This window comes from Ctenopharyngodon idella, chromosome 15, assembly GCF_019924925.1.
Source record: "Ctenopharyngodon idella isolate HZGC_01 chromosome 15, HZGC01, whole genome shotgun sequence".
Lineage (NCBI taxonomy): Eukaryota > Metazoa > Chordata > Actinopteri > Cypriniformes > Xenocyprididae > Ctenopharyngodon > Ctenopharyngodon idella.
The window spans coordinates 13758542-13777201 of NC_067234.1; the positions used below are offsets into that span (position 1 = coordinate 13758542).

Sequence of the window (18660 nt, forward strand, 5' to 3'; positions counted from 1 at the left end):
CTTCAATACATTTTCATACTTTTATACTTAACCCTATATCATATTTGATACACACATGTCTAAGGCTTCTAAATTATCAACATAATCAAGTTTATACTTGTTTAGAAAGTAAAAGTCATTTTAGTATAATTCTAAAAATGTCCACCTTCAGGTGTTTTTGCTGTGGAATCTTTAATGAGTTTTCCACCTTCTTCCATTGCTTTGTGGTCCAGTTCTGATGCTCATGCGTCCACTGTTGGCACTTTCAGCGGTGGACAGGGGTCAGCATGGGCACCCTGACTGGTATGCAGCTATGCAGCCCCATACACAACAAACTGTGATGCACTGTGTATTCTGACACCTTTCTATCAGAACCAGCATTAACCTCTTGAGCAATTTGAGCTACAGTAGCTCGTCTGTTGGATTGAACCACACAGGCCAGCCTTCGCTCCCCACGTGCATCAATGAGCCTATAGGGGGCACTCATGAGCCACAAATCCACAACAAGTGTCTCATTTTTTTAGTAAAAACTTTGGTCATTTCATCATAAATGCTCACAGAAGAACATATATGTGGATTAGCATGTGTGTACCTAGCTGTCAGCTGAGAGTAAGCAGACATACAGACACCAGTATGCACGTGTTCCTGCACTAAATACTGGGATAAGGTAATTACGCAAGGATGTAACCACATATTCAGGACTGGGGACCACATGTTTAAGAATTGTCTATCAAAAAAAATCTGTATATTGGGTGGGAGGGGTAGTTTAATTGCATTAAACAAAGGGAAAAGTGTCTTGTTCTTGTAATTTATAAATGTATTATTTGATTACAAGGCTATGTACAAAATCTACAATGAGTTAAGCTTTAAGCATTGAGGAATAAAATCCAATGATCTTACTCTTAGATCTTGTGGCTGCGGAAACAGCTCGTTTTAGGATGTTGACAAAATGTTCTCACAGCTTGTAAAGTTTGATCCTCCAAGAACATGCTGAACCACATGTTCAGGTTTCAAACTTATTTCATTTCAGCAAGTTGCTCATTTTCCTTTAGTTTAAGATGAAGTATAAACCAAATAAAACTAAATAAACTAACACTAAAAACTAAAAATTAATAAATACTATATAGACATATTTTAAAAAAATGAAAAGATGACAAAAACACACAACAAAGTTATTAAACCCTTTAACTAAAATTAAAGTGAAAACAGAAAATATGAATATAAAATCTAATTCAAAATGTTAACTTTTATAATATATAACTGTAAAAAAAACAGTAATATATCGTAAAATCAGTGCATTCTGGGTAATATTAGTCATTTTCGGGAAAGTAAACTATAGGCTACTTTCTCGAAAATGACAAATATTACCCAGAATGCATTGTTTTTAAAGTATATTACTTCTGTATATTACAATACATTCTGGGTAATATTATTTGTCATTTTCGAGAAAGTAGTCTATAGGCCACTTTTCTTAAAACAACAAATATTACCCAGAATGCATTGTTTTCATGGTACGTATATTACTGTTTCAATAGTGTATTTTACTGTTGTTTATTTTTTTAGTCATTTTTTACTGTTAAACTAAAACTAATAAATGTTGTTGTTTTTTAAATATAAATGAAGATGAAATACTTGTTTAATTAGAAATTTTGCCTTGCCAACTAACTGAAATAAAGTTCAGTCTAAGTCAAAATCAAAGTACTAAAATAACTAAAATAAAAATAAATAAAAGCAAAATAGAAATATTTTTAAAAACAAAAACTAATACAAAAAAACATAACAAAATTACTAAAATTAAAATGAAAACTGAAAATGTAATAATAAAAGCTAATTCAAAATATTAATAAATACTATAATAGTATATAATACTAAAATAACCCTGCTAAGCCAAATTCCCCAGAGGAAAAAAAAATGTTTTTGAATTTTTAGAATAAAAAAGCATATATTTTTTTATGTATTACTTTTGTTTATGAATAGATTTTTCAATTGAGTGCACCTAAATATTTCCAAAGGGAGGATTTCTCAGATTTAGACCATTTTTAGGGATAATTTTGGCACTAAACTATAGTTAAGTACATACAAACTCAGCTTTCCTTCACTTCTTCTTACATTCATATCATATCTGTCAGGAGCTGTTAGTTGATTTAAATCTTCCTCATGGTTGTCCAAAGGTTATCCACACAGCTCAGAGTATGGAATATCGCTGAGATTGCATTTCAACTTCATAAATACATCAGGACTGCTGTAGAATGATTTGTTTTAATCCGTCTGTGACAGTCTGGCTCTTAAATTCCTTATTTTGGTTTCTTAGAGCGAGTGTGGTGAGTCTGGGCTCTGCCTCAGAGGGTCATGTTCTCTCTCAGGTTGTTTCCTATGACCATCTGGGCTTAATACAGCACATCCTGAGTTAATTAGGGGGCTCTCAGATAAACTGCACAGTCACACGCCGGATCAGCCCTGGAGTCAGTGTGTGTCAAAGACACAGCGAGAGGTTGACTCACTGGCCTCAGTCACGCTTTACATATTTCCAAATTCTTACAGTGCAGTATTTCAGTCAAGTCAGTTTGTAACTACATACTGTTTCAAAGCAAGTGAATATATATGTATACATTTAAAATATGATAATCAAGTGTTTACAGAATAAATTAAATTTAATGATCATTTATGTTTGAATATAATATCACATTTCAAATGGAATCACTTTTGGCGACACCTAGAGGGCATTAGAAATAACGCATCATGATTAATAATGAGCGTCACATTCCAAATTATTGCGCTATTGGTACCAAAACAAAGAGCTAATGGTAAAAAACCAACCTGATTCATTATTATTATTATTATTATTATTATTATTATTATTATTAATAGCAATTTAAGGCATTACCAGTGTAACACCTAGTGACAAAAATAGATAAACTTTTCATAAGCGAAACTACTTTCAATTGATTCAATTAGCCTACACTTTAAAAAAAAAACAAAAAAAAAACACAGGTGACACATTTAACCTGTTCAGCCGTGATGATAGGTATCATTCAAGTAGCACTTTATGATTACTTTAATCACAATAAATAAATAAATAAATAAATCGGCTATTTAAAAAAAAATATATAATAAATAATAATAATAATAATAATCTTAAGTTCATGCACGTTCTCGCTCAATGAAAATGAACATTTAAATTAATTAAAATGTCAAGACTGGTGACCAAAAAATATAATACATATTTGAAATAAAGAGCGTGACTCACATGTCGGGCTGCAGGTCCAGAGATGCTGCGCCGTTCAGAGACACGATCACACCGCAGAGCAGAAGTGCCACGGAGCAGCACATCGTTTACAGCATCCACATGCAGCAAACACACTTCAGGGCTTGTGGTGAGCAGGTTTCAGGGGCCCACCGTCCACTTCAAAGGGTCCGATCACTTCATTATACACGAGTGGGGCTGTAGTTAATATATCTTTGTGAAAGCGCTAAATGTTTTCTCCTTGCAAACTGAAATAATCGAGCATCCTAGAGTCCTGGAGCTGGTATCCTCAACTGGGAGCACACTGAGACAGACTGGACAATCGCTCAGCGCTCTTCCCACCACACACACACACACACACACACACACACACAACCGCTAGGGGCCACGATGGAAACACGGTGCTCACAACAGCGGTTGTTTCTCAAGTTCTGTGTGATATGTGATGGGTAAGTTACTCAAAAGTAATTAATTAGCTACTAGCTAATTACATCTTCAACACTGTCTAATTGGATTCCTTTAGCCTACAAATTACTCTCTCTAAAAAGTATTGCATTAGCTACTTACTAATTACCCTAGCCTATTTGTAAATCCCATACCAACCTCGACCAGTTGAACAATACAATTCAAATAAGGGAGAGGGTTACTTTAAAAGCATACATTTTGTCATTAGACATTAACTTTTGATGTTAAATCCACTATTGATTTATATAGAATTGTTCTGTAGTCTATTAATACAATTACATCAGAAGTAATTAAATTACAAAAAAAAGTAAGAGTAATCCCTTACTTTATGCTACTTTTTTTTTAAGGGAAAAGTAATTAAATTACAGTAGGCCTAATTAATTACTTAGTAATGCAGTACACCCAACACTGTGTGTGATTTACAATGATGAACAGTGTTGGGGAAAGTTACTTTTAAAATGGATTACAATATTGCGTTACTGCCTAAAAAGTAAGTAATTGCGTTACTAAGTTACTTTTTATGTAAAGTAATGTATTACATTACTTTTTCGTTACTTTTTATCATCTGGGCTGGGCTGTTCTATTTTAAAAAGTTCTATTTTTGGTAAATGTAAAGTAAGCACATGACATGCAAGAAAAAAAATTAAATTGTGCGCACGATTTACTATTTCGTTCTATCGTTTTAGAAATCATGCACATATTTATAAACTGAGGGAACAAAATAGTAAATCGTGCGCACGTTTTAGTAAACCGAGGGAACGAAATAGTAATTTGTGTGCACGATTTAGTAAATCGAGGGAACGAATTAGTAAATCGTGTGCACAATTTAGCCTACTATTTTTATGCTGCTCCGTAGAGCCCCGCACATGACATGCAAGAAAAAAAAATTTAATTGTGCGCATGACTTACAATTCGTTCCTTCAATTTACTAAATTGTGTGCACGATTTACTAAAACGTGAGCACAATTTACTATTTCGTTCCCTCGGTTTCTAAATCATACGCATGATTTATAAATCGAGGGAACGAAATAGTAAATCATGCGCACATTTTAGTAAATCGAGGGAATGAAATAGTAAATCATGCACACGTTTTAGTAAATTGAGGGAACGAATTAATAAATGATGCGCACGATTTAGCCTACTATTTTTTTCCTGCTCCGTAGAGCCCCACACATGACATGCAAGAAAAAAAAAATTAAATCGTGCACATGACTTACAATTCGTTCCCAAACATGGAGACAGGAGAGGTGTCAGTCAATACATGAGAAAACAAAGTAACTTGCGTTACTTATTTGAAAAAGTAACTCAGATATTTTGTTGTAATTTTAAAAGTAATGCGTTACTTTACTAGTAACTTGAAAAAAATATGTAAAAGCTAGCTACCAGAATACAAACCAGTTAGGATATATTTTACGTAAATGTTAACAAAATTTTGTGTAGTTGTTTCTAATATAATAAAATTATGTTATTTTAAAGGTAATTGACAGACTATGACCATGAACAATGTTTCATGATGAGAGAAAACCCGTGACTTTTAAATTAAGTCCCAAGAGAGACTTTTAATTTGAAAAGCGCTTCTAAATCTCTCTTCTCAGTTCAACAGTGTCGCAGCTTCACGCAGCTGTGGTGCGGTCTGGGTTGAGCTGGTCAGTGCTGTACTGCGGGATGATTCTCTTTTTCTAAAACCCCACAAAATAATCGGATTTTACGATAACATTTCACTTTAACGTGTCTACATCCGTCGGTGGATCTGATCTCGGTGAAGGTACGAGTCTAAATGAGTTGTGATGTGATTTTTGATCATGATTTGGCCCTTTATCAGCTGTCATTGATGTACTTTTGAGGGCCCGTGATGTACTCATCATTCATTGATTTCTCTAACAGTTTTTTCAGGGCCCAAATGTGACACTAAAAGTATTTGATCTTATGTATTTTCTGTTTGGTTTGATCGGATCCACCCAAACATTCAAAACATATTGCAGGTGCTTTTACTGAGATACTGCTGCTATCAGTGCTGCATATCTAGCAAAAATGAAACCAAAAACGTCCATATTGACGTTGTTTTTGTTTGGATAATTTTCTGAAAGTAATCCACAAAAGCATTCATTCAGTAGTTATGCTTACTAAGAGCTTAAACTGTGGAGCTGGCCGTGTGCTCAGTGGCATTTTGCTTCCTGAAATAGTTGATCTCATGATTTAACCACAAGATACTGATGAGAGCTGCTTTCCTTTCTGCCTTAGTTTAGCCTGAGGGTCTGGGGATGATAGTGGATGGATTGGTTATGCATCTATATTGTAGTAATATTATTTAGTTCCATCATAAGCAAACTTGAAGTCTTTTGAGCTCTCTTTGAATTAGAGGTAAATGTCACACAGACCAGGTTGGACAACCTGTGATTCCGGTTTTGTTGTATGAGAGATTTTGATGTCTGATTTGCAGGATGGTTTGAAGGTATTTTCTTTTATAATTAGGAACAAAATCTAAGAACCTGGTTATAGTTTTTTTTTAATTTTAGCTTAACAAAACCAGATCATTTAGAGCCAGAGTTATCGTTAACTGAATCTGAAACTATTATTAGTTTTTTTTCAGAAACAAAGCTGAAATAAAATAAACAATAAATATTAAATGAAAAAAAAATTGACATGTTGCTTTGGCAACTAACTTGAAGTACTAAAACAAAAATTGAAATAAAAATAAATTAAAGCTCAAAGGGTTACTTCATCCAAAAATGACATTTCTGTCATTATCTGAATTTCTGTCATTAGGTACTCACCACTCTCATGTTGTTCCGAATCTGTAAGACCTTCGTTCATCTTCAGAACACAAATTAAGATATTTTTGATAAAACCCAAGGGTTTCTGAACCACACATAGGCAGCAACATCATTGCACCTTTCAAGGCCCAGAAAGGTAGCAAAGACATTGTTAAAATAATTCACATTGACTGATTGTTGGCTGGCTCCTGCGTCAGCATCACACGCATGCGTCGTGCTGCTCACGTGAACAGCGTCAGCCAATACTGAGCCGCCGTTCGGACATAAACACGGAAGTGCTGCACTGTGTTTACAACGTCAACAGCGTAGGAGACTGACAGGGAAGAGAAGAAAGTGTTGAATAAAGTCGTTATTTTTGTTTTGTTTTTGCACACAAAAAGTATTCTTGTCGCTTCATAACATTAAGGTTGAACCACTGTAGTCACGTGGACTATTTTTATTGATTTCTTTACTACCTCTCTGGGCCTTAAAAGGTGCAATGTTGTTGCTGCCTATGTGTGGTTCAGAAACCCTCAGATTTCATCAAAAATATCTTAATTTGTGTTCCGGAAATGAACGAAGGTCTTACAGGTTTGGGACGACATGAGGGTGAGTAATTAATGACAGAAATGTCATTTTTGGGTGAACTAACCCTTTAATAGAAATATAAAAACAAAACAAAAATAATAAAAATGACAAAAGCACATAACAAAATTACTAAAACTTTAATAACTAAAACTGAAAACTAACAATATAAGCTAATATGAATAAACACTATAATAGTTCAGAAATAGTTCTGAACTTCTGATCTAAGTGGCTTTTGATCCTATTTCCCATCAAGTTATTTTAGATAGATTATTCTCTATAAGTATCACTGGTGTTCCTCAAGGCTCTGTTTTGGGCCCTCTCATTTACTTATTACCTCTTGGTTATTTTTTTGGGAAATGGCCGTTTTCGTCCATTTCTCACATCCAATTCCACAGCCATTCTTGTAAACGCTCTAGTCACTACAAGCATTGATTATTGTAACTCTCTTCAATTTGGGTTACCTCACAAACTCCTTCATAAACTTCAGTTGGTCCAGAACTCAGCTGCCTGTATAATTACTAGAACCTCTTCCATTGAGCATATCTCTCCTGTTCTCTATCATCTACATTGGCTTCCTGTTAAATATCGAGTAGAGTACAAGATTCTGCTTCTCACTTTTAAAGCTCTTCACAATCTTGCACCCTCATATCTCTCTGACTTGCTTCATATCATATCAAGAAAGAATCATATTTGATTCATATTTGATCATATTATATATGATCCTCTATTTAGATTGGTTGCAAAGTATGAAAAAATTCCAATAGGACTTCTGTTCACATTCCTTTTGAATTTTGTTTGACTATGTGATTGACATATTTTGGAATTTGCTCACTGTATATCACAGCTGGCCTGGTATTTTCTCTATACCCTGTAGATGAGTGGAGCGGCGTTCCCCTCTCCCACAGCCGAGATGGCGGAGATGAACCGGATCCACTATGAGCTGGAATACACGGAGGGCATCAGTCAGAGAATGCGCATTCCTCAGCAGCTCAAAGTGGCTCCGTATAGCTCCGAAGAGCAGGAGCTTCCAGAGCATGACACACTCCGCACGGCAATGATGCACGTTCCTGAGAGAATCGTAGTGGCAGGTACGAGATGGGAAGCACAAAATATCTTTCGCTGAATAAAGAAAGTCATACAGATTTGGAACAACATGAGGGTGAATTTCTCTTTTAGCCAGTTTGCATTGTCCACACACATTCACTGACCAATTTTCAGAGTGGACGAATATCTGATCGGTCACTCATCTTTCTATGTAGGAGACGGTGATGACATGCGATTTCACAGAGATCTGGACCTCATCCAGTCCACCCCGTTGGAGTCAACACTGTCCCTTAAGACGCCACCTCGGGTCCTCACGCTCAACGAACAGCCCTTTGACTTCCTGGAAATGGAGCAGGCAAGCTCTGCAAGTCAGCCTAGCGAAGAAGTAAGTGGGACAGATCAAATTTAGCAAGATGTGGCCTGTGTAGATGCGAGTGGTAAAGAACGTTGCTAAAAAAAGAACAGCGACGTGTCAGCTTGGGTTTAGTAAAATAAGAAACACCTGTCTACTTTCTCTGCTTCATACAGGTGCGCACGCATACCAAGACACGTAGAGAGCGCTCGGTCAGCGAGAACATAGGTGTGCAACACAATGGCCAGCTCGCCAGAATTGACTCCATGTGAGTGCAAAGCCAGGAATACACACACACACACACATACCTCTGCCCTGTCAACATGGCCCTCTCACTCCATTATGTGTTTTTTCCTCCCCCTGGTGTCTCTCTTTCTCCCTTCATGATGCTGACTCAAAGGGGGTGAGTTAGAACCATGCATGTGTATTGTTTAGTTTCAAGCCCTTTCAGTTTGGCTTTTGTGCTTTTTGAACCTCAGTGCATGTTATTGCATGTACAGAAGTGGCCTGATCACACCTGTCAGTCATGGTGAAAACCAATATTATCACAATATAAAACAGCTTGTGATATGGTATTGGTCAGTGTAGTTTAGAGTTGCTTTTTCAGTCAGTTTCCCTCATGCCATGACTGCCTGACAGCTCTATTGTACTCTAATGAATGGCCACTTCTGGGATTGAGGAGCTGTTTACACTGAGGGTTTGTACTTTTAAAAAAAACGGATCAGTCATTCTCCTTCAACTAAACAATTGATGGCTTGTTTTGACATGATGGTTTCTGATTGGCTGGTCTGTAAAAGTAGAAGTACTTAAACCCGTCAATGACCAGCACCTCTTTTTTTTCCCTAGACCCCAATAAAATTAATACTAGTATGGCTTCTGCTACTGATCTAAATGTCATGTCCATCAGCCAAACTGTCTTTTATCGAATTTTACTCTAAATGACAACTAAAAAGGAAATTTTAACATAATCATAATAACATTTGTTTGTATTTAAATGTACACTGCCGTTTAAAAGTTTAGGGTCAGTATGTTTTTTTTTTTTTGTTTTTTTTCTTATTTCTTTTATTCAGTAAGGATGCATTAAATTGATCAGAAGTGACAGTAAAGACATTTATAATGTTGAAAGAATTCTATTTTAAAAAATGCTGTTCTTTTGAACTTTTTATTAAAGAATCCTGAGACAAACGTATCATGGTTTTCTACAAAAATATGACGCAGCACAACATTGATAGTAATAATAAATGTTTCTTGAGCATCAAATTTTCTGAAGGATCATGTGACACTGAAGACTGGAGTAATGATGCTGAAAATTCAGCTTTGCCATCACAGGAATAAATGACATTGGTAACACTTTAGAATAAGGTTCATTAGTTAAACATTATTTAATGTATTAACTAACATGAACTAACCATGAGCAATACATTTGTTACTGTATTTACTAATCTCCGTTAACGTTAGTTAATGAAAATACAGTTGTTCATTGTTTGTTCATGTCAGTTCACAGTGCATTAACTAATGTTAACAAGATTTTAATAATGTATTAGTAAATGTTGAAATTCACATTAACAAAAATTTAATAAATGCTGTATAAGTGCATTTCATTATTAGTTCATGTTATCTAATGTAGTTAACTAATGAACCTTATTGTAAAGCGTTACCATGACATTTATGAAAACAGTTACTGTAAATTGTAATCATATTTCACAATATTATTGTATTTGTACTGTATTTTTGATCAAATAAATGAATGCAGCCTTGGTAAACAAAGACTTCTTTTAAAAACATTTAAAAAAATCTTACTGACCCCGAACTTTTAAACGCTAGTATATTTAAATATTTAATAATATTGATTAACAATATTAATTAACGATTAAAAAAGACTAACAACTTGTAAGTGACAATACACAAAATCAGCAATAAACTTAAATACCTCGTCACATCAATAATCACACAAAATCTGTCAAGAACATGTCCAGTTCTTATTTCACCTTAAAATCAAAAGAAAGATATAAGAAATTATGTTTAGCTTTAAAAAAAAGAATCTTATGTTTTGATGTTATTTTCTTGGCAATGACAGTTCTAATTAATGTAATAAATGTATATAATTAGTGGTGCTTGCCTCTGGCAAAGCATCACTATTGTTCTTCTACATACTTATTATTCTTCCACACAAAACTTTGGCCCGTAACTCGTCCCGCACCTTTTGTCATAGAAAAATGAATGAGGTGTCAAATCGACCGGCTCATTAAGGAGAGGTGTGCTATGACTTTTCTAAGCGATCAGATCTATGATGTTCACACAGTGGATGAAAAAGCATTGACTTTTGTGATTGTAAATTTCCAACTGCCGTTTTCACACACAATCACATGCAGGGCCTGAGGAACTCTCTCTCTCTCTCTCTCTTTCTCACTCCTTTGACTTATCTTGTCAAGCATCAAATAAGTAATAACCTAAAATCTTCATAGCCACACCCTAGCAACCACTTAGAACACCCTACCAACCACCCCATAGACTTCCATTGAAGAATCAGAGCATTATAGAGACAAATGAGTTTGGCTCTTTTGATTTCTTTTTGCTGTCTATTAGCTTTAACCCTACTAACTGTCTAGCCATGCCCTAGCAACCATTTAGAGTACATACATAATGAATACACCATAATGAATAAGCTATATCTCAGCTCCAAAACATTATACAGACTTATGATTTGGCTCTCTTGCAGTTACATGCATCATGGTAGTGACTGCCTAGTGCTGAGTTTTGCCACTGCAAGCACCACTCACATTTTCTTCAGGAAATGTACATTCTAGTTCTCTTTACTTTAATGCTAAAACATTATGCTAAATTATTTAATATAAACATATTATATAATATAAAATATTTTTATTTTCATATAAAATAATACTGTACAAATCAATAATAAAATGTATATGATAAATTATTTATTATATGAAACAATATATAGCCCTTATTCTGTAAGGATTATAATTTAACAATATTTACAAGCATAATGTATGTACAAATGTGGTTAATAATAATAATAATAATAAAACATTTTGGTTTCTCTTAGACTGATTAAACTTTTCTTAATGAAAAATGGGGCCAGTGTAATGTGACCTGGACATGTTTTCTTGAGATTCACCTTGATGTGCACTATTTTTAAGGCAGTCTGCTGTTCGGATCTCAGAGGTGAAGTTGTCTGTTTGGATTAGTGTCAATGGATTCTATGGGTCAGTAAACAGCATCATCGTTAGTCTGATGTGAGCTAATCTGTTTCGTATCTGCTTTTGAGGCTTGTGGTTGTGATGCTCAGACACTTCTTTGTGTGTTTGTGTTGTTAAAACGACAAGAGTTTGCTTGTTTCCGCTTGTTGAAGGGTTTGTATTGGGGTTGTAGGTTTATTTTGATATGGTGAGGCTGTTGCCCATATGACATCTCTCCATTTCTCCTGGGCCAATGAAATGTAGTCTTTATTTTCATTATCCGACTTCTGCTCCATTCTTTCTACTTTTATCTCCTTCTTTCTGAAACCTTAAATTTGTTTGACTTTCTCTCTCTTTTCTATCTTCTACTTTTCCTCTCTTGTTCTTTCGTTACCTCTCTCTCTCTCTCTCTCTCTCTCTCTCTCTCTCTCTCTCTCTGTGGTGTGGTCAGTATGACTCCCTCCCCCTCTGCTGCATTGCGCACTATGGCTCCCCTCGGTGGTGCCGAGGATGGGTTTAACCTCTTCAGCGCCCACGGTGTCCTTTCCTTCATCCAGTCAACCACACGCCGGGCCTACCAGCAGGTCCTGGAGGTCCTGGACGAGAACCAGCGCAGGTGACCTTTGACATCAGACCCCTGAATCTTCACTGAAAGACTGACTTTTGGCTAAATTAGATGTTGCTTCACAGAGTAACTAAGCAAATGTATTAGATTAAGCCAGGAACAAAGTCCTCTACGACTGATAGACATTCTTCTGTCATTCTGATGACAAACTGATTAGGTGAGATAGGATATTTGCACTGGCAGACAAACACTCTTCCTCAAAATGTAATACTTGTTTCAACCACAAACTATAAAACCCTACATATTTAAGTTTTAGGAGGTAGTTTATTAGATGACAGCTTTGTCGCTGTATTGTTTGCTGTTGGATGTGGACACACTGCTTCCCTAAGCTCCATTTCTTCCTTTGCCTCTTTGTTTGGGGTTTTACTTTTTGCTCTTTTGTTTGAATCCTTTCTTTTTTCCCGAGCTTTAAGATTTCAGTTAAATTTACACATTTTATCTGGCCAGTTTGTGGCATTGGTGTATAGTTTTTAAAGAAATGTTCAGGTTCATTAAAAATTAAGTTCTTCTGACAGCATTTGTGGCATAATTACCACAGAAAATTTTTTATTTTATTAAGCAAATATTGCATCTGTATTTAAAAGCTAAAATGTGAAGCTTATATTTTGTTCACATGCAAACTTTTGTATGTTATTTATATTATTTAATTATTCTTGTAAGGGTTAGTTCACCCAAAAATGAACATTCAGTCATTAATTACTCACCCTCATGTGGAACAACACCCGTAAGACCTTCGTTCATCTTCAAAACAGAAATTAAGATATTTTTGATGAAATCTGACAGCTCAGTGAGGCCTCCATTGCCAGCAAGACAATTAACACTTTCAGATTCCCAGAAAGTTGTGCGCCAAAAAACAAAATAACGACTTTACTGTTTCATGAAGCTTCGAAGCTTTACAAATCTTTTGTTTCAAATCAGTGGTTCAGAGCGTGTATCAAACTGCCAAAGTCACATGAACCATTGAAATTGCGAAACGTTTCGAAACACTTATGATGTAACAAAGCCTCGTTCAGTGAAATCATGTGACTTTGGCAGTTTGATAAATGCTCCAAACCACTGATTCCAAACAAAAGATTCATAAAGCTTCGCCCATCACTAGATATTGTTGAATAAAGTCATTATTGTTTTTTTTGGTGCACAAAAAGTATTCTTGTCACTTCATAACATTAAGGTTGAACCACTGTAGTCACATGAACTGTTTTAAATATGTCTTTAGTAGCTTTTTGGACATCTGAAAGTGTTAATTATCTTGCTGTCAATGGAGGCCTCACTGAGCCATCAGATTTTATCAAAAATATCTTAATTTGTGTTCTGAAGATGAACAAAGGTCTTATGGGTGTGGAACAACATGAGGGTGAGTAATTAATGACAGAATTTTCATTTTTGGGTGAACTAACCCTTTAAGAAAAATTATATATATATATTGATATTTTTTGCTCATCAAGGCTGCATTTATTTGATCAAAAATACAGTAAAAACAGTAATATTGTGAAATAGTACTATTTAAAATAACTCTTTTCTATTCTAATATATTTTAAAATGTAATTTATTCCTGTGATCAAAGCTGAATTTTCAGCATCATTACTTCAGTCTTCAGTGTCACATGATCCTTCAGAAATCATTCTAATACGATGATTTGATGCTCAAGAAACATTTATTATTATCAATGGTGAAAACAGTTGTGCTGCTTTATATTTTTGTGGAAACTGTGATACATGTTTTTCAGGATTAAAGGTATAAAAAAAAAACATTTATTTAAAAAAAAATTTTTTTTAACATTATAAATGTCTTTACTGTCACTTTTGATCAATTTAAATCATCCTTGCTGATTAGGTATTAATTTACTTCAAAATTTTACTGACCTAAATGTATATATATATTTTATTTTTTTATTGTTGAGAACAGCTCCAAATAATTTTCTCTGGCAATTGAAATTATGCCACAAACAATGTGAAATGATACAGCCTAACTTATATTGAATCCGGAACATTCCTTTTTGATTTTGATTTCTGTGGATACCCGCACAGGTGGTATCCGTGAGCTCATTTCCTGTGACTTGCTTGGCTTCTAATGTAGAATGGCATTAACTTCAGCTCCACTGACGGGCACTAAACTCAACTGTAGGTTTATGTAAAACCAGCATAACTGCCCTATTTTCTTTCCAAAAATAATAAGAAAAAAATGTTTACATCTGTGCAGTTGGCTGGTTTGTCATGAAATCGTAAATTCTTTTGCAAGGCTTATTTGATTATAAAATGAAATGTTGACAGGGTCTGTGAAACAAAGACCCCCTGCAACATGTACATATATTGGTTAAAGCGCATTTGCGTGTTACTAAAGTTGTCTATCTATCTGTCTTCTTTCGTCCTTTCCCTCTCTCACTTTCTCCATATCTGCTTCTCAGCAAGCCAGCTCTTAGAGGGGGTTCAACTCTCTCTAACCCCCAGCATGACAACAGGTAACTCTTCTCTCTTCCTCTCATTTCTTCCCTGTCATCTCTTTTATTCTTTCGCTTTGTTTTTCTCTCTATCCTCTCAATACAGTCTCAGTGTCTTATGAAGTGAATAATGTTTCTGGCAGGTATGCCCTGGCCACGCTGGACTCTACTCTAGAGGGAGGAGCAGATGACATGGCTGTTGTGGACGCCACCTCTCTACGCAGACAGGTATTATTCGGCTGTTAAAACAACTCTATATGCTTGATAGTGTGCAGTTCTTAAGAAAATAAATGTAAAAGAAGAATTTTAAAGAAATGTAGAAATATATTTTATGTACACTACCATTCAAAAAAAAGTCTCTTTATTCTTTTTCTCATTATTTTATTATTTAAATATTCCTTAAGAGAAATTAGATATTTTTTGCTCATCAATGCTGCATTTATATGATCAAATACACAGTAAAATTAGTAATATTGTGAAATATTACTACAAATTAAAATAACTGTTTTCTATTTGAATATATTTTAAAGTGTAATTTATTCATGTGAATGCAAAGCTGAATTTTCAGCATCATTACTACAGTCTTCAGTGTCACATGATCCTTCAGAAATCATTCTAATATGATGATTTGGTGCTCATGAAACATTTATGATTATTATCAGTGTTGAAAACAGTCGTGCTGCTTAATATTTTAGTGGAAACCTTGATGCATATTTTTTCAGGATTATTTTATGAATAGAAAGTTCATAAGAACAGCAAAAGAACAGCATTTATTTGAAATAAAAATCTTTTGTACCAATGTAAATGTCTTTACTGTCACTTATTTGATTTTTAATTTAATGTGTACTTTCCAGACTAAATTAATTTCTTTAAATCCTTTCCTCTGGTCATTTTGACCCGAAATTCATTTCTTTTCACTTTTAAAAATGAAGTATTCATCAGAATGGTACAACACTTTGTCACATTTGTGACACTTGAAATTGGAATGCACAAAAACAAATTGACTGGATTCAAGGAGTTTTTGTGGTTGTAATAATAGTAACACAACCCGAATTCTGGAAATGTTGGGATGTTTTTTTTTTTTAAATTTGAATAAAATGAAAACTAAAAGAATTTCAAATCACATGAGCCAATATTTTATTCACAATAGAACACAGATAACATAACGAATGTTTAAACGGAGAAATTTTAAAATTTTATCCACCAAATGAGCTCATTTCAAATTTGATGCCTGCTACAGGTCTCAAAAAAGTTGGCACGGGGGCAACAAATGGCTGAAAAAGCAAGAAATTTTGAAAAGATTCAGCTGGGAGAACATCTAGCAACTAATTAAGTTAATTGATATCAGGACTGTAACATGATTAGCTATAAAAGGGATGTCTTAGAGCGGCAAAGTCTCTCAGAAATAAAGATTGGCAGAGCTGTGAAAGAGTTCGTAAAAAGATTGTGGAATACTTTAAAAACAATGTTCCTCAACGTCAAATTGCAAAGGCTTTGCAAATCTCATCTACAGTGCATAACATCATCAAAAGATTCAGAGAAACTGGAGAAATCTCTGTGCGTAAGGGACAAGGCCGAAGACCTTTATTGGATGCCCGCAGTCTTCTGGCCCTCAGACGACACTGCATCACTTATCGGCATGATTGTGTCAATGACATTACTAAATGGGCCCAGGAATACTTCCAGAAACCACTGTTGGTAAACACAATCCGCCGTGCCATCTGCAGATGCCAACTAAAGCTCTATCATGCAAAAAGGAAGCCATATGTGAACATGGTCCAGAAGCGCCGTCGTGTCCTGTGGGGCAAGACTCATTTAAAATGGACTGTTTCAAAATGGAAAAGTGTTCTATGGTCAGACGAGTCCAAATTTGACATTCTTGTTGGAAATCACGGACACCGTGTCCTCCGGGCTAAAGAGGAGGGAGACCTTTCAGCGTGTTATCAACGTTCAGTTCAAAAGCCAGCATCTCTGATGGTATGGGGGTGCGTGAGTGCATACGGTATGGGCAGCTTGCATGTTTTGGAAGGCACTATGAATGCTGAAAGGTATATAAAGGTTTTAGAGCAACAGACGTCTATTTCAGGGAAGGCCTTGTGTATTTCAGCAGGACAATGCAAAACCACATACTGCAGCTATTACAACAGCATGGCTTCGTCGTAGAAGAGTCCGGATGCTGAATTGGCCTGCTTGCAGTCCAGATCTTTCACCTATAGAGAAAAATACGTCAAAGATGACCACGAACTCTTCAGCAGCTGGAAACCTGTAACAGGCAACAATGGGACCAAATTCCAACACCAAAACTCCAGAAACTCATAACCTCGATGCCCAGATGTCTTCACACTGTTTTGAAAAGATCTGAACATATTTACAGTGCAGAAAAAAAAAAAAAAAGAAAAAAAAAAAAACTCCCGAAAAAATGCATTAAAAAAGAAAAAATATTATCAGAATGAAACGATATAAGCTTTCTGGAGAAAAAAAATGTCTAATTTATTAATGCTTTGTGACATTTTGACCCGCAAGGGAAGGATGTGTAATTCGCACGCAAGGAGAACATAATAAATCATACTGCCTCTAAACTTTTGAACAGTGGTGTGTGTAATTGAGCAATACTTGATCTCAAAGATGGAGGGGCTAATTAATTAATTTCTTTGATTTTGTGTCATTACAGATTGTCAAGTTGAACCGGCGTTTGCAGCTCATAGAGGAGGAGAACAAAGAGAGAGCCAAGCGAGAAATGATCATGTATTCCATCACTGTGGCTTTCTGGCTAATCAACAGCTGGGTTTGGTTCCGGCGCTAAAGCTACATGGACTCCACAATGTGGGAGGGGCAAAACCAAAACCCACCCTGCTTCTATGTGTCAAACTTTAGCCATATTTTTTATTGGCTAAAAACGTTTTGTTTTCTTCATGGCAAAAGCGGTAAAGTCAGGGATAGCTTTTGTGTTTGAGTTGGTCAGCCTGTTTTTTTGTTTTGTTTTTTTTGTTTTTGTTTTTATTATAAATATGTATTTATAGACTTTTTTTTATTTGTACAGTTGTACAATTGCTCGTTTTCCTTTGTTTTGTATGTTTTTAATTACTTTTTGGGTGTGTGTGTGTGCGTGTGTTTTTTTTTTGTTTTTGTTTTTTTCATAGCATGAACCAGATGTATATATTACTTCACATGTCTTTGAGCTTTGGCTGTAATAATTTTTTCCATAGGTTTACTATACAAATTAGTAAATTATTATGTGAACTTTTACAAAGACCAATGGAATCGGACGTACTGATATATCATAGACAAGAGAAATGCATAAAATTAAATAATAGTAACATTTATGGACTGTTGTGATTTTAGGGACATTATGTATGTCAATATGTTACCTTGCATCAACATAGAAACCATACTTGTTAGTGTGAGTTGAGTCCTGGTCATTATTTATGTGACACTGATGTTGTTTGTGCTACAACCTTTTCTGCAGGATATTACTGAAATTATACAGATTCAGTTTTCCTTTCACAGAGCCATAAACAATGCTTTTATTTGAATAAATGACAACAGTAGTGAACTGCACTCTGTCCTGCCTGCTTTAATCTACTGGATTTGTTTCAGTTCCATGTGTTTCATTTCTGAAGATGAAGTACAAGCACATGTCGGTTTTAAGCATGACAGATTAAAGTCATGATTTAAAGTTTCCGAGTATGGGCCTGTGTGACGTCATCGGGGTCGGAATTCCTTGTAAGGGCATTTCTCCCGGAAGAGCGCCCGCGCACACGTCGACCAGAGCAAGAGAGCAAGAGCACGCCCATCAACGTGCTTCGTTCGGCTTTACGGAAGTCATCAGCAGCGCTGCACAGGACTTGCTCGAGAAAGATTTGTCACTTTGTTTTTAGACCACGAAATCAACAATGTCACCAAAGAAGTGTGTTTTTGGTTGTAAGGGAAAGATAACCTTGCTTCCCAAAGAACCCAGTGGAGCTGAGAGATT

The 18660-nt window shown here is 35.3% G+C and overlaps 2 protein-coding genes across 9 annotated transcripts in view; one reads left to right on the top strand and one right to left on the bottom strand.

Annotated features, from left to right (window-relative positions):
* The window catches only part of megf6 (multiple EGF like domains 6), a 68151-nt gene extending 63542 nt beyond the window's left edge, over positions 1-4609 (bottom strand). For 3 of the 5 annotated variants that reach the window (XM_051863597.1, XM_051863600.1, XM_051863601.1), the window contains exon 1: positions 3227-4609. In XM_051863597.1, the coding sequence (XP_051719557.1) occupies positions 3227-3309 (83 nt within the window). In that variant the 5' untranslated portion in view covers positions 3310-4609. Of the gene's footprint in view, positions 1-145; positions 1184-3226 lie in introns of those variants that run through there. The other 2 variants (XM_051863596.1, XM_051863598.1) reach the window with 2 other exon arrangements.
* Positions 4610-5153: 544 nt separating this feature from the next.
* Positions 5154-18245, top strand: mffa (mitochondrial fission factor a). Of its 4 annotated transcripts, XM_051863617.1 has the most exons (8): positions 5154-5453; positions 7904-8117; positions 8289-8458; positions 8602-8693; positions 12077-12241; positions 14655-14708; positions 14831-14915; positions 17359-18245. In XM_051863617.1, the coding sequence occupies exons 2-8, from the start codon at positions 7904-7906 to the stop codon at positions 17488-17490; spliced, it is 912 nt and encodes a 303-aa protein (XP_051719577.1). In that variant the 5' UTR covers positions 5154-5453; the 3' UTR covers positions 17491-18245. The 4 variants fall into 4 exon arrangements, with proteins under 4 accessions (XP_051719577.1, XP_051719579.1, XP_051719580.1 ...); XM_051863619.1 differs by lacking the exon at positions 14655-14708 and having other exon boundaries at positions 5155-5453; XM_051863620.1 differs by lacking the exon at positions 12077-12241 and having other exon boundaries at positions 5244-5453.
* The last annotated feature ends 415 nt before the right edge of the window (positions 18246-18660 follow it).